This window comes from Neofelis nebulosa, chromosome 3 (genome assembly GCF_028018385.1).
Source record: "Neofelis nebulosa isolate mNeoNeb1 chromosome 3, mNeoNeb1.pri, whole genome shotgun sequence".
Lineage (NCBI taxonomy): Eukaryota > Metazoa > Chordata > Mammalia > Carnivora > Felidae > Neofelis > Neofelis nebulosa.
In genome coordinates, this window is record NC_080784.1 from 166,802,901 (window position 1) to 166,825,741 (window position 22,841).

The 22,841-nt window shown below is 39.6% G+C and overlaps 1 protein-coding gene across 1 annotated transcript in view; it reads left to right on the forward strand.

Moving 5' to 3' along the window:
* The window catches only part of CNGA1 (cyclic nucleotide gated channel subunit alpha 1), a 33,995-nt gene extending 17,012 nt beyond the window's left edge, over positions 1-16,983 (forward strand). Inside the window, exons 5-9 of the mRNA XM_058722664.1 lie at positions 2,925-2,966; positions 3,056-3,166; positions 4,833-4,940; positions 5,695-5,801; positions 14,862-16,983. Coding sequence (XP_058578647.1) covers positions 2,925-2,966; positions 3,056-3,166; positions 4,833-4,940; positions 5,695-5,801; positions 14,862-16,276 — 1,783 coding nt within the window. The 3' untranslated portion in view covers positions 16,277-16,983. The remainder of the gene's footprint in view (positions 1-2,924; positions 2,967-3,055; positions 3,167-4,832; positions 4,941-5,694; positions 5,802-14,861) is intronic.
* Positions 16,984-22,841: the final 5,858 nt, after the last annotated feature.

Here is a 22,841-nt window from a genome sequence, read left to right on the forward strand (position 1 = left end):
ATGATGACCTGTCCTGTAAGACCCACACATATGGCCCTGGTGGAGAGTTGAAGAGTAGGAGCTGATGCAATGGTGGTAGATGACATGACGGAAGGGTAGTGAGCACCTGCTCAATCCCAGATATACCACTTCATCATGTGATAGATTGCTGTACAACCTCATGACTTGTTAGTTCTGACAGAATCCAACTCGTGGTCAACAGTCATCTTCTGTTCCATGGTTAGTCCTCTTTCAAGGCCCTATTAACATGATGCCATTGATATAGTGGACCAATGTGACGCTCCAAGGAATGTCCAGATAGTCCAGGTCCCTCTAGGCTGTGTCAGGACATTAAGCAGGACAGATAACATAGCCCTGGAAGAGACTATAAATGTGCCATTTTCCATCCCATAACTATTTCAGATCCTCTTCCCTGATAGTGATAAAAAAAAAAAAAGTAACAGTCACTGTGACTGGCCCAGAACTTTAGGTGTATGGTTTAGATAGCACAAATGCATTGCTTTTCACATTTGCCACAGGAGCCACAATTGGGGCTGCTATGTGCTTGATTTTCAGTAGTCTACTGCCATTCATGAGTATCCATGTGAATTTTGTAGGGACAAGACATTGAATTAAATGTGGGGACTACCACCCCTGCATGCATTAGGTCTCTAAGGGTCTCATTTTCTTTCCCTCCTGTTTAGGATGCAATATTGTTTTCGGCCAGCAGGTAGGAGGCAGCTTGAGAGCTTCCACTTGGCACTCCCCCTTATGATAGCTCTTACTCTACAAGTTAAGGAACTAGTAGGGATAAGGGTTCTGCCAATGACCAAATATATGCATCCACTTACATTCCAGTTAACATTGAAGAACTGGAGAAATGACCACAATAGGGGTCCTTAGATCCGGTGGAAACCCCCTAAATTGTAAATCATACAGGATTCTGTTATTAGTAGGTCACCATATGCTGCCCCCCACTTTAATGGGAGGCATGATGATGCTTCAATCCCTGGGTCTCAATAACAGCTTGGGTCTTTTGCCAAACAGTCTTTAATGTATCTAGGTACTCCCTCTTCTCCCAGCGTATAGTCACCTATGTAAGTGACCATGGGTTTTCTCTGGGGAAAGACTGGGGAAATCATTACTGAGTATACTGGTCATGGTGTTTGCAGAGTCTTTCTTTATGGGGGCTTGGCTCCCTCTTCAGTCAGTGGTTTCATTTCTGAGAACTGGCTCAGGTTTAGAAACTACTCATAAGGTTGTGACTTTTTATCCGGTTAAGTTGCTTCAACCTCTTAATCATCCATACCTGATATGTTTTCATTGTATACATTAAACAGTACCCCCAACAAACCAAAAGGATGCCCATCTATCTAGGAATACAGTATACAATTAACTTCTTCTATAGCTGTCTATGAGTTAAGCCCTCTGGCTACCATGCTCACCTTCATGGTAATTATAATTATTGGACCCATCTCTCCTCTGATGTGTAAGCACTGCCACCGATCTCTTATTCCCAGGTTCTGTCATCTCAGTTGCTCTCAGGGAACCCAGTTTTGCACCCAGTTCAGCATCTCCCACTACCAGCTCTGGCTTATAGAGGACAATACCACTGAGTTTCTTAATGATGCTGGTGCACCTCTCACCAGCATATTCCTTATCATTTTTGTGTCCTCTGAGCCCTCTTAGGGACCATAGTCAGTTGGTGGGTTATCTTCCTTACTTGGTATGTCCACTTCAGCACATCACTTCTCTCAGTCTCCCTGATACCTTCCTCCACCGTCTGTCATGGCACTTTGTAATTTCTATTACACTTAGCACAAATCATCACTTTTTCTGAGCTTCTGAGAGCCATCCCAGCAGTGTGTTGGCACCATTTCCATGGATCTGGGCTAGGGTGTTGAAGCCTATAACACAAGAATATGCTGTCATGGCAATAAATTCTCCCTTGTCCAGTTTTATGTTCTGTTCCCCTTTGTACATGACAGTCTTAGGTGCCAAGCCCCACGTCTTTATCTAATTTATTTCATATTTCTCTTCATAGCAGCATTCTACTTTTCCTGGGCTATTGATATGCAGACTAAATTCACTTGTACATTTGCACCTGCAAATTTTCTTCCTTTTAGTGTCCTCACTCTTCTCAACCACTCCAACTCTTACCCATGCTTTGAGGCCTAGCCCTATCTCCCTTTAACATCCTCTGACTACCCTAGTGGTAGTGCAATGCCTGTTCATTCATGTCTGAATAATAAACTTTCCCAAGACATCTGAGCCAACAATGGCAGCCTGTTTTGACCGTAGGTCTGCCTGACTCCAGAATCCATTCTTCAGCTAATAGAACCAACTGGAGGAAGGAGCCTCAAATCGCATAATCTCCACTGCAGAAGAAATTGTATATAGAGAAAAGGTGATCTCAAATTCAGTGAATGATTCTAAGAATTGGGATTCCACTGTGTGGAGTTTTTTGACTACTCATAAAAAATTGCTTCAGTCAGGATTACCCTTCTAAAGAAAATTGATGGCATTTTCTTGAAATTCTCCAAGCTCTTACTCAATAATAAATACAAGTGATATCAAGAAGCTTACATTTTAAATAATAATTTTTTTTTGTACACATGGAGACTTTTTGAAAGTACACTCTTGGGGGTTGTTGTTTTCTAAATTTCCCTTGTTGGGTTTATGCCTTTATCCACCTCCCTTGTCTTCAATTTTCCATGTGTACTAACCCAGGAATGTTTGTTTGTTTGTTTTATTATCTAGGTGTAGACCTACACCTAGTTTTTGTATAACTCTCCATAAGAAGACCAGATTTCTAGTTCTTAGCACGCGGGCAGGTCTCTGAAGACAAGGTTCAGATTTCTTGCTCAATAGAGAGGGAAGTAAATAAGAATGGAAGTCAGGATGTAATTTGATTGTGAGACTTAGATATTATATTTCTTCTTTAGAGAACCAAAAGAAAAAAAGAAAAAGAAGAAAGAAAAGAAGAGGTAAGTTAGGCTTTGGCATGAATGATCCCAGATTTTTCGGCCCATAAAATTTTCATATTTTATTACTGACTACATCTCTCACTTTTCAGCAAGTCAGATGATAAAAATGTAAATAAAAAGGACTCAGAGAAGAAAAAGAAGAAAGAAAAGGAAAAAGAGAAGAAAAAGAAAGAGGAGAAAGGCAAAGATAAGAAAGAAGAGTAAGTGTTTTTACCGGCATTGAAATTAGGAATGAATTTGTAATGGATTTTGGATGCAAGGATAATTTCCTAAAAGTTTATAATTATGAAACCTTGTGTAAAAGACTAAATAGATTGTTATCTAATGGGAATTAATTTTTTTTTCTTACTTCCTTAAAGTGACCAATGGTAGTTTTATTCTTACTTTTCTCATCAAGACTTTTCAATGTTATGGTTAACTGCCTTCCTCAAGTCCTGGTGAAGATAAATTTACCATTCGGAGATATTTGGATTTCAAGAGAATTAGGTTTCTAGGGTCTTACCATTAATTTTTTTAAATTGAAATAAAAATTTAATAATTTTACTAACATTTTTGAGTAATAAATACTGTATGGCAAATACTCCAAAGTAAGCTAGTCTCCTTGCAAAAGCCATGCTTAATTCTGAGAGCAGGACAGGGCGCCTGGGTGGCTCAGTCAGTTAAGGGTCTGACTTGCACTTGGGTCGTGATCTCGCAGACTTTGAGTTCCAGCCCCGCATTGGGTTCTGTGCTGACAGCTCAGAGCCTGGACCCTGCTTCTGATTCTGTGTTTCTTTCTCTCTCTGTCTTTCTCTCTCTCTCAAAAATGAGGAAACATTAAAAAAAAAATTCCGAGCTCAGTACAAATGCTTATTAAAACTCCAACCATTTGCAAGATCTTTTGTAAGCAAACATTTGAGGGTTAGAATTTCATAAGGGTGAGGCTGAATGATATTTTTCAAAACTATCTTTTTACTTTTTATTAAAGGGGAAATTGTTTTCTAAGCTTAAAGAAAACTCTTTTTCTTTACCAGATAATATTCACTTATTTGTGCCTGCTAGAAAGCCATTGAAGTTCTTACAAAGGAAAAAGTCCTTTGCAGTATAGGCTTGGGGTGCCTGGCTGGCTCAGTCAGTAGAGGGGGCGACTCTTCCTCTCAGGTTGTTAAGTTCAAGCTCCACACTGGGTGTAGAGATTATTTAAAAATAATATCTTTAAAAACAAACAAAAAAAACCCAACCCCTCTCCCCAAACCCAATAGAGGCTTGATACTAGGCAATTAAAAAAAATTTTCCATTTGACGGTATATTTCCTTCCTTCCTTCCTTCCTTCCTTCCTTCCTTCCTTCCTCCTTCCACCTCCTATTGCCTCTTCATCCTTCATAGATGCTTATGAACAAGTACCTTTTATTAGATTGTGTTACAGTCTTCTTTCCACACAGATGAGAGCTCCCTCTCACAGTGTAGTTCCTGATTATTTTGCTACCTGGTAGGAAAAGTGGTAACACCACCATTCTCTCACCACCTACAACCTACCAAAGAAGTCTATGGAATATTCAGAATCTGGCATGATCTGTGCCATTATTCCTTTTCAGTGGCTGAATTGATGGAAGTATCTGCAGCATCGCAGTAAAACAGGGCTTTAATAAAAGTCTAATGTAAGGTTTAATGTAAGACTAATAATTTGACCGTCTATCCAGCCCTCACTAGGCAATTGCTGATGTCTAATACACTCATGCCAAGCTAACCTTCTCCCTGGAGGGTGAGCTTCTCCAGCTTAGTTCTGTTTCATTAATTGTGGATAATGGACATAACCATATTTAATATGTGAAATAAAAATTTTCTTGTTTCTTGGTAACCTTCTACTTCATTTCAAATTGCTGCTAGGGAGAAGAAAGAAGTCACAGTTATTGATCCCTCAGGAAACACATACTACAACTGGCTGTTTTGCATCACCTTACCTGTCATGTACAACTGGACTATGATTATTGCAAGGTATCTATATATTTTTGTGGATCTCAATTTGCTTCTAGTTTCTGAGTTCACTGACTTAATGGTTTGGTCCAGAGCTCTTCAGGACATACATCCTTTCTCCATCTCAGGTTGTAAAGAGAGGTTATGTTATTCTCGATGTGTTTTCCTGACATCAGGAGAAGATGTATTGGTTCCCAGTATACTTGGAAATCCAGTACTGGAATGAAGTGTGGGGGGATAGTTTTAAACTTTTGATTGCTGAGTCATTTAATAGAATTTTGGGAGAAACTTTATTTTTGTGGCCTAAGAAAAAAACATTGCCAGGAGTGGAAAAAAATAAAAAATTTAGGTGGTTTTAGAGCAAGATATGTTTCTCAGGTATGTCTATGGTTCTCTGTCTTTTAGATAGTAAACATCTCAGCAACCCAGGACCAAGCACAATTCCTGGAAGCGTTTTGGGTACAGATAGTCAATAAGAACCTGGTTATCAATGTGTATAAGCCAATATATTTTGACATTAGCTTGAGGCCCTTTATTCTTACTTGATGTTTCCACAAAGCGAACTAGTGTAATCGAAAGAATGTTGGGATTCAGACGCATGAGAAAACTAAATCAAACCATTCAGATTCGGAAAAGCTGTGGTTGATTAAACGGACTCTAAGGACCCTCTCAGCCTTAGTGCATTATACCTCTTACCATGATAAAAAGTATACAGAGAAGACTTTTACTTAAACTGGCTCCCAGTTCATTTTATTTACATGTTTTTCTTTTACAGAGCATGTTTTGATGAACTTCAGTCTGATTACTTAGAATATTGGCTCATTTTTGATTACCTATCAGACATAGTCTATCTTCTCGATATGTTTGTACGAATAAGGACAGGTAAATACGTTCAGCTTCGGATATTTTGCAATGTTGTGCTTTTATCTCTATAGTATAATTTGAAATTTTTTAATTCAAGTCTTCTTCAAAATAAGCTCACAGATCTATTTTAGAAGAAAAAGCACTGTTGGAAACAAGAATACCATATATTCACCCACAAGCTTAGGCTACTCCAACGGATTCAGGTTACTTGGCAACAATTTGAATGTGGATTGGTGGCTTTCCTCCATTATCTTGTTCATTAGTTTTATGCCAGTGGGAGGAATAGAGAGAACAGAAATATTGTGCCAGCTCTGTGGTGAAAAGGTAATTGCTACCTCACAGAGAGATTCCATGAAGAGGCATGGGGAGAAATCAGTGTATCCGGCACAGCTGTACTAGACATTGTAACAGTACACACATCCTTTTTTTATTTTATTTTATTTTATTTTTATTTTTATTTTTTTTCAATATATGAAATTTATTGTCAAATTGGTTTCCATACAACACCCAGTGCTCATCCCAAAAGGTGCCCTCCTCAATACCCCTCATCCACCCTCCCTCCCTCCCTCCCACCCCCCATCAACCCTCAGTTTGTTCTCAGTTTTTAAGAGTCTCTTATGCTTTGGCTCTCTCCCTCTCTAACCTCTTTTTTTTTTTTCCTTCCCCTCCCCCATGGGTTTCTGTGAAGTTTCTCAGGATCCACATAAGAGTGAAACCATGTGGTATCTGTCTTTCTCTGTATGGCTTATTTCACTTAGCATAACACTCTCCAGTTCCATCCACGTTGCTACAAAAGGCCATATTTCATTCTTTCTCATTGCCACGTAGTACTCCATTGTGTATATAAACCACAATTTCTTTATCCATTCATCAGTTGATGGACATTTAGGCTCTTTCCATAATTTGGCTATTGTTGAGAGTGCTGCTATAAACATTGGGGTACAAGTGCCCCTATGCATCAGGACTCCTGTATCCCTTGGGTAAATTCCTAGCAGTGCTACTGCTGGATCATAGGGTAGGTCTATTTTCAATTTTTTGAGGAACCTCCACACTGTTTTCCAGAGTGGCTGCACCAGTTTGCGTTCCCACCAACAGTGCAAGAGGGTTCCCGTTTCTCCACATCCTTTCCAGCATCTATAGTCTCCTGATTTGTTCATTTTGGCCACTCTGACTGGCATGAGGTGATATCTGAGTGTGGTTTTGATTTGTATTTCACTGATGAGGAGTGACGTTGAGCATCTTTTCATATGGCTGTTGGCCATCCGGATGTCTTCTTTAGAGAAGTGTCTATTCATGTTTTCTGCCCATTTCTTCACTAGGTTATTTGTTTTTTGGGTGTGGAGTTTGGTGAGCTCTTTATAGATTTTGGATACTAGCCCTCTGTCCAATATGTCATTTGCAAATATCTTTTCCCATTCCGTTGGTTGCCTTTTAGTTTTGTTGATTGTTTCCTTTGCGGTGCAGAAGCTTTTTATCTTGATGAAGTCCCAGTAGTTCATTTTTGCTTTTAATCCCCTTGCCTTTGGGGATGTGTCAAGTAAGAAATTGCTACGGCTGAGGTCAGAGAGGTCTTTTCCTGCTTTCTCCTCTAGGGTTTTGATGGTTTCCTGTCTCACATTCAGGTCCTTTATCCATTTTGAGTTTATTTTTTGTGAATGGTGTGAGAAAGTGGTCTAGTTTCAGTCTTCTGCATGTAGCTGTCCAGTTCTCCCAGCACCATTTGTTAAAGAGACTGTCTTTTTTCCATTGGATGTTCTTTCCTGCTTTGTCAAAGATTAGTTGGCCATACGTTTGTGGGTCTAGTTCTGGGGTTTCTATTCTATTCCATTGGTCTGTGTATCTGTTTTTGTGCCAATACCATGCTGTCTTGGTGATTACAGCTTTGTAGTAGAGGCTAAAGTCTGGGATTGTGATGCCTCCTGCTTTGGTCTTCTTCTTCAAAATTACTTTGGCTATTCGGAGCCTTTTGTGGTTCCATATGAATTTTAGGATTGCTTGTTCTAGTTTTGAGAAGAATGCTGGTGCAATTTTGATTGGGATTGCATTGAATGTGTAGATAGCTTTGGGTAGTATTGACATTTTAACAATATTTATTCTTCCAATCCATGAGCATGGAATGTTTTTCCATTTCTTTATATCTTCTTCAATTACCTTCATAAGCTTTCTATAGTTTTCAGCATACAGATCTTTTACATCTTTGGTTAGATTTATTCCTAGGTATTTTATGCTTCTTGGTGCAATTGTGAATGGAATCAGTTTCTTTATTTATCTTTCTGTTGCTTCATTATTAGAGTATAAGAATGCAACTGATTTCTGTACATTGATTTTGTATCCTGCAACTTTGCTAAATTCATGTACCAGTTCTAGCAGACTTTTGGTGGAGTCTATCAGGTTTTCCACATGTAATATCATGTCATCTGCAAAAAGTGAAAGCTTAACTTCATCTTTGCCAATTTTGATGCCTTTGATTTCCTTTTGTTGTCTGATTGCTGATGCTAGAACTTCCAACACTATGTTAAACAATAGCAGTGAGAGTGGACATCCCTGTTGTGTTCCTGATCTCAAGGAAAAAGCTCTCAGTTTTTCCCCATTGAGGATGATGTTAGCTGTGGGCTTTTCATAAATGGCTTTTATGATCTTTAAGTATGTTCCTTCTATCCCGACTTTCTCGAGGGTTTTTACTAAGAAAGGTTGCTGAATTTTGTCAAATGCCTTTTCTGCATCGATTGACAGGATCATATGGTTGTTATCTTTTCTTTTATTAATGTGATGTATCACGTTGATTGATTTGTGAATGTTGAACCAGCCCTACATCCCAGGAATGAATCTCACTTGATCATGGTGAATAATTCTTTTTATATGCTGTTGAATTCGATTTGCTAGTATCTTATTGAGAATTTTTGCATCCATATTCATCAGGGATATTGGCCTGTAGTTCTCTTTTTCTACTGGGTCTCTGTCTGGTTTAGGAATCAAAGTAATACTGGCATCATAGAATGAGTCTGGAAGTTTTCCTTCCCTTTCTATTTCTTGGAATAGCTTGAGAAGGATAGGTATTATTTCTGCTTTAAACATCTGGTAGAACTCCCCTGGGAAGCCATCTGGTCCTGGACTCTTATTTGTTGGGAGATTTTTGATGACTAATTCAATTTCTTCGCTGGTTATGGGTCTGTTCATGCTTTCTATTTCCTCCTGATTGAGCTTTGGAAGTGTGTGGGTATTTAGGAATTTGTCCATTTCTTCCAGGTTGTCCAGTTTGTTGGCATATAATTTTTGATAGTATTCCCTGATAATTGCTTGTATCTCTGAGGGATTGGTTTTAATAATTCCATTTTGATTCATGATTTTATCTATGTGGGTCATCTCCCTTTTCTTTTTGAGAAGCCTGGCTAGAGGTTTACCAATTTTGTTAATTTTTTCAAAACACCAACTCTTGGTTTCGTTGATCTGCTCTACAGTTTTTTTAAATTCTATATTGTTTATTTCTGCTCTGATCTTTATGATTTCTCTTCTTCTGCTGGGTTTAGGCTGTCTTTGCTGTTCTGCTTCTTTTCCTTTAGGTGTGCTGCTAGATTTTGTATTTGGGATTTTTCTTGTTTCTTGAGATAGGCCTGGATTGCAATGTATTTTCCTCTCAGGACTGCCTTCGCTGCGTCCCAAAGCATTTGGATTGTTGTATTTTCATTTTCATTTGTTTCCATATATTTTTAAATTTCTTCTCCAATTGCCTGGTTGACCCACTCATTCTTTAGTAGTGTATTCTTTAACCTCCATGCTTTTGGAGGTTTTCCAGACTTTTTCCTGTGGTTGATTTCAAGCTTCATAGCATTGTGGTCTGAAAGTATGCATGGTATGATTTCAATTCTTGTATACTTATGAAGGGCTGTTTTGTGACCCAGTATGTGATCTATATTGGAGAATGTTCCATGTGCACTCGAGAAGAAAGTATATTCTGTTGCTTCGGGATGCAGAGTTCTAAATATATCTGTCAAGTCCATCTGATCCAATGTATCATTCAGGGCCCTTGTTTCTTTATTGACCGTGTGTCTAGATGATCTATCCATTGCTGTGAGTGGGGTGTTAAAGTCCCCTGCAATTACCACATTCTTATCAATAAGGTTGCTTATTTTTGTGAGTAATTGTTTTATATATTTGGGGGCTCCTGTATTCGGCACATAGACATTTATAATTGTTAGTTCTTCCTGATGGATAGACCCTGTGATTATTATATAATGCCCTTCTCTATCTCTTGTATATAAGTATGGCTACTCCAGCTTTCTTTTGACTTCCAGTGGCATGATAAATAGTTCTCCATCCCCTCACTCTCAATCTGAAGGTGTCCTCAGGTCTAAAATGAGTCTCTTGTAGACAGCAAATAGATGGGTCTTGTTTTTTTATCCATTCTGATACCCTGTGTCTTTTGGTTGGCACATTTAGTCCATTTACATTCAGTTTTATTATAGAAAGATATGGGTTTAGAGTCATTGTGATGTCCGTAGGTTTCATGCTTGTAGTGATGTCTCTGGTATTTTGTCTCACAGGATCCCCCTTAGGATCTCTTGTAGGGCTGTTTTAGTGGTGATGAATTCCTTCAGTTTTTGTTTGTTTAGGAAGACCTTTATCTCTCCTTCTATTCTAAATGACAGACTTGCTGGATAAAGGATTCTCGGCTGCATATTTTTTTCTGTTCATCGCTTTGAAGATTTCCTGCCATTCCTTTCTGGCCTGCCAGGTTTCAGTAGAGAGATCGGTCACGAGTCTTCTAGGTCTCCCTTTATATGTTAGAGCACGTTTATCTCTAGCTGCTTTCAGAATTTTCTCTTTATCCTTGTATTTTGCCAGTTTCACTATGATATGTCGTGCAGAAGATCGATTCAAGTTACGTCTGAAGGGAGTTCTCTGTGCCTCTTGGATTTCAATGCCTTTTTCCTTCCCCAAATCAGGGAAGTTCTCAGCTGTTATTTCTTCAAGTACACCTTCAGCACCTTTCCCTCTCTCTTCCTCCTCTGGAATACCACTTATGGGTAGATTATTTCTCTTTAGTGCATCACTTAGTTCTCTAATTTTCCCCTCATACTCCTGGATTTTTTTATCTCTCTTTTTCTCAGCTTCTTCTTTTTCTATATTTTTGTCTTCTAGTTCACCTATTCTCTCCTCTGTCTCTTCAATCCGAGCCGTGGTTGTCTCCATTTTATTTTGCAGCTCATTAATAGCATTTTTTAGCTCCTCCTGGCTGTTCCTTAGTCCCTTGATCTCTGTAGCAAGAGATTCTCTGCTGTCCTTTGTACTGTTTTCAAGCCCAGCGATTAATTTTATGACTATTATTCTAAATTCACTTTCTGTTATATTGTTTAAATCGGTTTTGATCAGTTCGTTAGCTGTCATTATTTCCTGGAGGTTTTTTTGAGGGGAATTCTTCCGTTTCATCATTTTGGATCGTCCCTGGAGTGGTGTGGGACTGCGGGGCACTTCCCCTGTGCTGTCTTGGATAACTTGCGTTGGTGAGCGGGGCCGCAGTCAGATCTGATGTCTGCCCCCAGCCCACTGCTGGGGCCACAGTCAGACTGTTGTGTACCTTCTCTTCCCCTCTCCTAGGGGCAGGATTCACTGTGGGGTGGTGTGGCCTGTCTGGGCTACTTGCACACTGCCAGGCTTGTGGTGCTGGGGATCTGGCGTATTAGCTGGGGTGGGTAGGCAAGGTGCATGGGGGCAGGAGGGGCAGCCTTAGCTCACTTTTCCTTTGGAGATCCGCTTCGGGAGGGGCCCTGTGGCACTGGGAGGGAGTCAGACTCACTGGAGGGATGGATCCGCAGAAGCACCGCGAGTTGGGTGTTTGTGCAGTGCAAGCAAGTTCCCTGGCAGGAACCCGTTCCCTTTGGGATTTTGGCTGGGGGATGGGCAAAGTAGATGGCGCTGGCGAGTGCCTTTGTTCCCCGCCAAGCTGCGTTCAGTTGTACGGGGCTCAACAACTCTCCCTCCCGTTGTCCTCCAGCCCTCCTGCTCTCCGAGCAAGGCTGTTAACTTATAACCTTCCAGCTGTTAAGTCCTGCTTGCTGTCCGAACACACTCCATCCGGCCCCTCTGCTTTTGCAAGCTAGACTTGGGGCCTCTGCTTGGCCAGCGGGCTGCCCCTCTGCCCCGGCTCCCTCCCGCCAGTCCTTGTAGCGCTCACCGCCTCTCCGCCCTTCCTACCCTCTTCCGTGGGCCTCTCATCTGCGCTTGGCTCTGGAGACTCCGTTCTGCTAGTCTTCTGGCGGTTTTCTGGGTTATTTAGGCAGGTGTAGGTGGAATCTGAGTGATCAGCAGGATGCGGTGAGCCCAGCGTCCTCCTACACTGCCATCTTTCCCCCCATCCTTTTTTTAAAAAATATAATTTATTGTCAAATTGGCTAACATGCAGTGTGTAAAGTGTGCTCTTGGTTTTTGGGGTAGAGTCCCGTGGTTCATTGCTTATATACAATACTCACTGGTCATCCCAACAAGTGACCTCCTCATTACCCATTTTCCCCTCCCCCCCATCAACCTTTAGTTTGTTCTCTGTATTTAATAGTCTCTTATGCTTTGCTTCCCTCCCTCTCTGTTTGTAACTAATTTTTCCCCCTCCCCTTCCCCCATGGTCTTCTGTTAAGTTTCTCAAGATCCACATATAAGTGAAAACATATGATATCTGTCTTTGTCTGAGTGACTTATTTCACTCAGCATAACACCTTCCAATTCCATCCACGTTGCTACAAATGGCATGATTTCATTCTTTCTCATTGCCAAGTAGTATTCCATTGTATATATAAACCACATCTTCTTTATCCATTCATCAGTTGATGGACATTTAGGTTTTATCCATAATTTGGCTATTGTTGAAAGTGCTGCTATAAACATTGGGGTACAAGTGGCCCTATGCATCAGTACTCCTGTATGGGTAAATTCCCATTGGGTAAATTCCTAGTGGTGCTATTGCTGGGTCACTGGGTAGTTCTATTTTTAATTTTTTGTGGAAACTCCACACTGTTTTCCAGAGTGGCTGCACCAGTTTGCATTCCCACCAGCAATGCAAGAGGGTTCCTGTTTCTCCACATCCTCACCAGCATCTATAGTTTCCTTATTTGTTCATTTTAGCCACTCTGTGGTGAGGTGGTATCAGTGTGGTTTTGATTTGTATTTCCCTGATGATGAGTGATGTTGAGCATCTTTTCACGTGTCTCTTGGCCATCTGGATGTCTTCTTTGGAAAAGTGTCTATTCATGTCTTTTGCCCATTTCTTCGCTGGATTATTTGTTTTTCAGGTGTTGAGTTTGGTAAGTTCTTTATTGATTTTGGATACTAACCCTTTATCCGATATGTCATTTGCAAATATCTTTTCCCATTCCATTGGTTGCCTTTTAGTTTTGTTGATTGTTTCCTTTGCAGTGCAGAAGCTTTTATCTTGATGAGGTCCCAATAGTTCATTATTGCTTTTAATTCCCTTGCCTTTGGAGATGTGTCGAGCAAGAAATTGCTGCGGCTGAGGTCAAAGAGGTTTTTTCCTGCTTTCTCATCTAGGGTTTTGATGGTTTCCTGTCTCACATTTAGGTCTTTCATCCATTTTGAGTTTATTTGTGTGTGTGGTGTAAGAAAGTGGTCTAGTTTCATTCTTCTGCATGTTACTGTCCAGTTCTCACAGCACCATTTGCTAAAGAGACTGTCTTTTTTTCCATTGGATACTCTTTCCTGCTTTGTCAAAGCTTATTTGGCCATATGTTTGTGGGTCCAACTCTGGGTTCTCTATTCTATTCTATTGGTCTGTTTTTGTGCCAATACCGTACTATCTTGATGATTACAGCTTTGTAGTAGAGGCTAAAGTCTGGGATTGTGATGCCTCCCACTTTGGTTTTCTTTTTCAACATTACTTTGGCTATTTGGGGTCTTTTGTGGTTCCTTACAAATTTTAGGATTGCTTGTTCTAGCTTCGAGAAGAATGCTTGTGCAATTTTGATTGGGATTGCATTGAATGTGTAGATAGCTTTGGGTAGTATTGACATTTTAACAATATTTATTCTTCCAATACATGAGCATGGAATGCTTTTCCATTTCTTTGTGTCTTCTTCAATTCCCTTCATAAGTTTTCTATAGTTTTCAGCATACAGATCTTTTACATCTTTGGTTAGGTTTATTCCTAGGTATTTTATGGTTCTTGGTGCAATTCTGAATGGGATCAGTTTCTTGATTTCTCTTTCTAACAGTACACACATCCTTAACTCAACTTTGTGGTCATGGTGAGGCATTACTGACCAGGGAGCAGGATCTGATAGCTTCCCACTTAAATATGTTTGTTAAGTAGGTATAAGCTTACTGTTTCTACACTGCTGTCTACATTCAAAGGTAACCACTGTACAGAGAATAGCATTTAAGAATCATTATGTAAAATAGGGACGTGTTGTAAATCCCAGTGTGCTGGAGCAATGTTCCTGTTGTTCTGTCCTAGTCATAGCTCTGGTGGCCAGTATAGAAAGGGGAACAAATTCTTTCCTTGATAAAATGTATCAGAATGCTAAAAGTCAAGGCCTACTGTGTCAACATCGGAGAAGGGAAGATCCCAGATGTCTAAGGAAGCCTGAGGGACAAAAGGGCTAGAGAAAATGAATCTTTGAAAGACATTTATTCTTCACATTGACGGGACAAGCAAGAATACACATAATACACAGTAAGGCAGGTACCCAAATTTCAAGGGTGGGGCTAGGATTCTGGGAAGAGAGTGGTGTATGACTTTAGGCACAAGAGCTGGGGTGTTTTAGAAAACTTCCCAAGAACACTATTCTTGGTTTTACGTGCATAGACAGGCTGGATCCAGAGAGAATTGCAGATATACATTGTATGGAATCTCTCACTTTGCACTTACAAAGTTTTATTTTTTATTTCTGCAAAATAATATTTTCCGTAGCCATATGTTGATTGGTACTCATATCTGATTGCATTGCTGAAAGCATTTTTACTGGAAATGAAGTCTTGTTTTGAACTCAGTGAAGTTCACTGAGGGTTATTTTAGAAAAAATTCATAATGGCATAAAAGTGAAAAACATTAAAAATTTTTTTTTTCTATTTTAGGTTACTTGGAACAAGGACTGCTGGTAAAGGAAGAGGTTAAACTCATAGAGAAATATAAATCAAACTTGCAATTTAAACTTGATTTTATATCACTGATACCAACTGATCTGCTGTATTTTAAGCTAGGGTGGAACTATCCAGAAATTAGATTGAACAGACTGTTAAGGATCTCTCGGATGTTTGAATTCTTCCAGAGAACAGAAACGAGAACAAACTACCCAAACGTCTTCAGGATTTCTAATCTTGTTATGTATATTGTCATCATTATCCACTGGAATGCATGTGTGTACTTCTCTATTTCCAAAGCTATTGGATTTGGAAATGACACATGGGTGTATCCTGATGTTAATGATCCTGAATTTGGCCGTTTGGCTAGAAAATATGTGTACAGCCTTTACTGGTCTACACTGACTTTGACCACAATTGGTGAAACACCACCTCCTGTGAGGGATTCTGAGTTTGTCTTTGTGGTGGTTGATTTCTTAATCGGAGTGTTAATTTTTGCTACCATCGTTGGTAACATAGGTTCTATGATTTCCAACATGAATGCTGCCAGAGCAGAATTTCAAGCAAGAATTGATGCAATCAAGCAGTATATGCATTTTCGAAATGTAAGCAAAGATATGGAAAAGAGAGTTATTAAATGGTTCGACTATCTGTGGACCAACCAAAAAACGGTTGATGAGAGAGAAGTCTTGAAGTATCTACCTGATAAGCTGAGAGCAGAGATCGCCATCAACGTTCACTTAGACACGTTAAAAAAAGTGCGTATTTTTGCGGACTGTGAAGCTGGTCTATTGGTGGAGTTGGTCTTGAAATTACAGCCCCAAGTCTACAGTCCTGGAGATTACATTTGCAAGAAAGGGGATATCGGGCGAGAGATGTACATCATCAAGGAGGGGAAACTGGCTGTGGTGGCAGATGATGGAATCACTCAGTTTGTGGTATTGAGTGATGGTAGCTACTTTGGTGAGATCAGCATCCTTAACATTAAAGGTAGCAAAGCTGGCAATCGAAGAACAGCCAATATTAAAAGCATTGGCTACTCAGATCTCTTCTGTCTCTCAAAAGATGACCTCATGGAAGCTCTGACTGAGTACCCAGATGCCAAAACTATGTTAGAAGAGAAAGGAAGGCAAATCCTGATGAAAGATGGCCTGCTGGATATAAATGTCGCAAATGCTGGAAGTGATCCTAAGGATCTTGAGGAGAAGGTCACCCGAATGGAGGGGTCCGTAGACCTCTTGCAAACGAGGTTTGCTCGGATCCTGGCGGAGTATGAGTCAATGCAGCAGAAACTGAAGCAAAGACTCACTAAGGTCGAGCGATTTCTGAAACCACTTATTGACACAGAATTTTCAGCTCTTGAAGGATCTGGAGTTGAAAGTGGGCCCATGGACTCCACCCAGGACTGAAAAGCTGGTTGTTAACAAGGACATGCCTCATGATCCTTTTGGTGATGTTATTAGGCCACTCTAATTTGGAAGAAGAGGAAGATTCAGCTGGGGGAGTTTTCCATAAGGAAAATGTGCTTTGGTGCAGGGCACAAGGCCCACATACTCACTTGCGAAGTACTGTGATTAAAGAATCATCGTACTTAGGATTTTTCAGAATGGATAGTATGCAAAGGTATAGAATGATTGTCAGTCTCTATATCTTCTGATCTTTTTCATGTATGTTCCTTTTGTGTAATATGCTTTATGAAAGTGAATAAGCATCCCTCACTTTCAGGAATTTTTGGATCAGTGAGGAGCAACTGGGAATTACCATGTACATCATGTTCAGGGTACCATTTTGAAAAGAATTACAAGGCAGTAAAGTAAAATAAATCCTAAAATGAATACTCTTTATCTGATCATTTAGTAGGGAGTTTAGGATCTTACAGAGCTTCAGAGTCATTTTAAGGATCATTTAGTAGGGAGTTTAGGATCTTACAGAGTTTCAGAGTCATTTTAAGGGTAGTAATCATTGTACTTTTGGACTTGGGAAGCGTGGTTAAGAGAAACTTCTTACGATAAAAACATGACAAATTAGACTTCACATATATATGCTAATATATAAATATGTAACATTAAAAATCATAAAATGTAGGAATCTTTTATAATAAATTTTTTAAAATTTCTCTGATTCTTTTTTTAATTAAAAAAATTTTTTTGAATGTTTATTTTTGAGAGAGAGAGAGAGAGAGAGAGAGAGAGACAGAGCATGAATGGAGGAGGGGCAGAGAGAGAGGGAGACACAGAATCCGAAGCAGGCTCCAGGCTCCGAGCCCGACACAGGGCTCGAACTCAGAGCCATGAGATCATGACCTGAGCCGAAATCGGACGCTCAACCGACTGAGCCACCCAGGCGCCTCAAAATTTCTCTGATTCTTAAGGCCTGACAGCAATGACTACTATCTTCCTTATCTGACTGGCCAGCAATAAAAAAAGGGATACAAATAATTCTATTGCTGGGTGATTAACAAAGGAAATTGTTGTAATGTTAGAAAAGGAGATCTGAAAGTTCAATGGCAGCTTCTTAGAAATTCAGAATCTCAGGGGGCGCCTGGGTGGCGTAGTCGGTTAAGCGTCCGTCTTCAGCCAGGTCACGATCTCGCGGTCCGTGAGTTCGAGCCCCGCGTCAGGCTCTGGGCTGATGGCTCGGAGCCTGGAGCCTGTTTCTGATTCTGTGTCTCCCTCTCTCTGCCCCTCCCCCGTTCATGCTCTGTCTCTCTCTGTCCCAAAAATTAAAAAAAAAAAAAAAAAAAAAGTTGAAAAAAAAAAGAAATTCAGAATCTCAGGCCCTACCCTAGACCTACTGGATTAGAATCTACTTTTTAGCAAGACCCTTGGGTGAGTCATACCTACATTAAAGCTTGAGAAGCACCTAATTAGACAACCAGGAAGGAGTTAATGGGATTGTTTTAGAAATTACAGAAAAGGGAACTGTATGAGAAGTGTGTGGTTGTGGAAGACATTGCTAATCAGTCATACAGCTCTCTATTGCTTAACCCATGTGGTTCAAAAGTTCTTCTTAACACAGATCTCTGGAATTGATATAAAATTTCTATCTCTGCCTATAATAATATGGCTTGACATGACATCTTGTTAATTTGACATTTCAAATACTTATATGGACCTTGATCAGTGTATGTCTATGGTAGAGTTTATTCTGTTCTACCAAAAAGGATATTCATTGAACTATGCATGGTATTTGCAGTCTTATGTTGCCATTTTACATGTTATTTGTTCAATATCACCCAGCAAGTGTTTCTTCACTACAGAGGAAGTGGCTGGTTCTGGAGTGGGTGGGTTGTAATTAGAATGTAATATGGTTTCTGACGGAGACAAGTACTCTTTTTACTCTCTCTTTTTCCATATTTTTAATACTCCTTCTCCTTCACACACATTTTATTCTTTGTGCTCCTTGTTGCCTGTTATAAAAACCTCTAAGGCATTGCAAAGAGACTTGATTTAGTAAGATAAGATGGCTCAGGGCCGGGGCGCCTGGGAGGCTCAGTCGGTTAAGCATCTGACTTCAGCTCAGGTCATGATCTCATGGTTTGTGAGTTTGAGCCCCGCATCGGGCTCTGTGCTGACAGCTCAGAGCCTGGAGCCTGCTTCGGATTCTGTGTCTCCCTCTCTCTGTTCCCCCACCACTCGCACTCTGTCTCTCTCTCGCTCTCTCAAAAATAAAGATAAAAAAAAATAAAAAAAGATGGCTCAGGGTCTGGTTCCCAAGGAGAAGCAGCTCCAGTCACAGCATCCAGGAGGGTGGGTACATCGAGTCTGATCTGGGCTAGAGACACCCATTCTGATTTGATGACCTCGGACCCAAAGCTCTGTAAGTCTTTCTGATGCTTCTATTGGGCAGGTGGCAGATTCTTGGTACAAAGACTTGAGTCAGGAGGGCTAAGCCAATTCCTTTTCCATGACTCTTCCAGGTGGAGGCTCTGACAGGTAGTGGCGAAGTTCCACTTTAGACACCTGGAGTGCAATGCAGAGGTTCACAACTGGATTCTGGCTTCATAAAGAAATCTTTTAAAAAGACAGGAAATATGTGGCTTTGGGAGACTCATGGTAAGGATGCTGACCTGGGTGCAGATAGATGTCAAAGCAGGAACTCACATTTTGCTAATGCAAGAAACCACCCTTATTCTAGATTGATTCCAGGCTCCACTTGTCTGTCTTAACATATTAAGACTAGGACAGGGTCTAGATAAGGACAAGGGAGAAGTGGTTGAAATTTGAAGTTGTTTAGCAACTAATCTAAGAGCAGATGAGAGAGAATTCTAGAACTCATAGATGGCAGATCAAGGAGGGAGCAGAAGCCCAATCAGCTAGTCTTGCCAGTGTGTCTGATGAGTGTTTACTCTGCACTTCCTGCCCAACTCTAGTATAATGTAATGTTTCCATAGGAATAGATTACTTCAGAATTTTGCATATATCTTTAAAAAACCCCAACTTTTCCAACTTGAAATATGATATGGTTAAACTTCTTACCATTAGGTGGCAATGTTGGTCTACAATCACAACCTCCAAAGCCTGAAACTACATTTTTCTTCACAGAAATTATAGGTAGTAAAATCAGAGGTCTTTGGCAATAATGGGCATTTTTTTCCTAACATGAATATTTCCAGAAGATTTTAGCATAGCAAACTATATGCCAGTCTAAAATTAAAGCATGATCAAGTAAAATTTAATATGCAAATTTAATGGAGACAGCAACAAGATAAATTGAAGCATTTTAGTATTTCTTAATTTCAGAAAGCTCACCAATGCAATAATGACAATTACATTACAAGAAGCTTTTTACCAATCTGTGAGCTATGTATTAGAGGTAAGCACACACAAAAAAGGAGCAAGCAGCATTTATATTGAAATTCACTTTATATTTTTATTAAAAAATATCCATTGCTTAAAAGTTTGGAAACTGTTGATATGTTTTAACAGTGTTGGAAGTATGCCTGGCTAAAACACTGTCAATGTGGTTAATATTCTACCTTATGACTACAGAAATTGTATTATTGGATGCCTTTGTTTATAGACCGTTCAGAATATAAAATACCAAAAAACAGGCCTATAGACTCAAAAGAAAAGGTTGCTATTCCCTGGACTAGTTTATCTCTAGGTGAAGGAAGAAAGCAGGAAATTCATGGAAAGGAAATTGGAGCACATAGAAAATGCAAAAAGATTCCAGAGATGGTCTAATTCACACCTCCTCGTTTTACAAGTACAGAAATGATGATGAGGCAACACTACAGTTGGTGAGGATGTAGAGTGTTAGGAACTTGGAGTAGCAGTGGGAATTTTTACCGTATGTTGGAGAGCCATGTGCTAATATCTGCTAAAGCCAGGGTCAGGCTGATCTAAAAGCCAGCAATTTCATTGTTAGGTATAGTCACTACAGAAAATTGGCCACATATGCACCATAAGACATGTCAAAGAATTCTTATAATAGTTAAAGTTTGGAAACAACCTAAATGTCCATCAAAAGGAAGCCAGATACATGAATTGGAATATAGCCCCATAATGGAATACCATACAACATGCTTGAATAGTAACAGATACCATCACTTAACCTAGTGTTTAGTTTGTGCTGGCACTGTTCAAGTACTTTCTAGATTTCAGTGCATTTAATCTTCGTGATAGCTTGTAAGTTAGGTTCCACTATGTGTTCTGTTTAAAAGATGAGGAAAGGGAGGCACAGAGAGTGTAAGTAATTTGCCCAAGGCCCACAGGAAGGAAGTGGTATAACTGCTCTTTGAACCCGGACAGTGAGGCTTCAGGGCTCCTGCTCTTCACTCTTGCATTCATGAGCCGACTTTCATGTGCACAAAATATCACCTATACAAAATTTACAAACACACAACACAATACTCAGTAGTGTGTATGGATCTGCACCTCTGATGTCACAGTTTAATAACAGGCATGGGAATATTCGATAGCAGAAATCGGAACAGCATTCACACTTGTGGGGCTGGAGAGAATGAGACGGGGGTGGGGGGAGAGTGAAAAATTCAGAGGACTTCAACAGTCCATGATGTTTTATATTTTTAAAAACAATCTGAAAGACATAAGTTCAAATGTTAAGATCTGATGAACCTAGGTACAAATACATGTATTCTGTCTATGATTTTTGGTATATGTGAACTCTTTCAAATGGAAGAGAAAAGAGAAGTAGAAGAGGTAAGTATGAATTCACACAGCTAGTTTAGTGACAAAGCCTGGACTTTTGACCCTTGGTTCAGTGTTTACTTCACTGTGAGGTTGCCCTTGATTGCTCTCTACACAGACCAAGTTGAGTGCTTTATGGGGTTCTACTTGGTGATAACATGTCTGTTACCTGTATGTTTCCACTTTAAGCTAGTCAGACTGCATATTGAGTAAATCCGAGACAATACCTTCTAGAATTACATTTCATGTCTGGCTCTTGGTTTCCTGATGAGTTAGAGGTGAAAGAATGCATTTTTCACCAGTGCATTCCTTTGGGGTTCTGAAAATAGCAATTTACCACAAAATTACTCATCGGCCTGACAATGTTGGCCCTTAAAAAGAGTTGATATTGGATTTCTTGTCAGACTGCCAATTTCTCTTTTTAGTTAGATTCATTTTTGCTTTATCTGGGTTGAGCTTTAGCCAGTTGGATGTGGTCCAAAAAGCTACTTGAGTTAGTTCTTTAGAGATCATGGAGCTTGTTTCCTGGGTTTGTCACAAAGATTGATGATGCCCAGGAGCACAGTACCGTTATGGCACCAAAATCCATGATGTTCCATGCTTTCCTTCAGTGGTCTCATTGCTTTCTCTCTGCAGAAAGGGGGACCAATGAGCCAGCCACTCAGGGCACAAGGGATGAACATTCGCCTACCATTATCAGGAGTCTCTAGAACACAGATGTAATTTTTTTCCATTCATTTTTGAATGTAATAAGTCACTGTCCCTAGTTCCTTCATTTGCCAAAAATACTGATAATCAATAGATTTAAATTACAGATATTCCCATTGTTCCATTTAGATATAATTTCAAAATGCCCAAAGAGCACAAAATATATAAAATTACTACGGAAGCATACCACAATAACGTAATATGAAATTTACTTCAATTATATTTCTTTTATTTTTATATCTAAAATAATTGGGCATTCGAAACTTTTTGATTAAAGAGAGGCAAGACTCTTTGGTGACAGAAAACTGAGAGTTGTTTTTTACTGAACTGCAATAATGGCTATTTCCTCCCTTTTTAGAAATTCTTTTTTCACATTTTGGTACTAAATCTCTTAACATAGACCTCTTGGTTTAACACCGGTGACCTAGTTTCATTTCTATCTCTTACCTGGAGAGGGAGACTGCCCTTCTGGCCTCCATGCCAAACCAGAAAGACTTTACTTCTTTGCAGCTCAGAAAGGATGGTCAAAAATAAATCACAAAGGATCTAAAAATACATAATCTAGCTTAACCATATTTCAAACACTTATCTGCAATCAAATATAGTATGCCAAAGGTATTGACCATGTGGATTGAGAGTTTGCTCTCTGAGTCCGGTTAAGATCACGCTCTTCAAATTAAATGGTCCTTGAGAACAGGAAGCCATAACTAAATCACCTAGTTGAGCTGTAAATAGGTTTGTGGACAAAGGAAATAAGTAAATATCACTTATTTGAACTTTCAAAAATTTATCATAAGGATGCTTACTATTGTTTCAATTATATATGACATTTAGAGTAAGATCATACAAGTGGTAAGGTTAAATAGATTCTTGGCTTACTGATCCTGATGGGACCAGTTACACCTCACATGTTTAATTAAATATGATCTTAAAATCAAAGGATGAGCTTCAGTATAGATAAGTTCCACTGGAGTACCCCAAGTAAAATAATTCAAATTACAATTTTTAAGTAATTGGCTTTAAGCAATCAAATACAGTAAAGAATACAGTAAAGGCCTAGATAAGGAGTTTTGTAGCCTGTAATGTTTCAGGGAGTACTTACAAAAAAAAAATC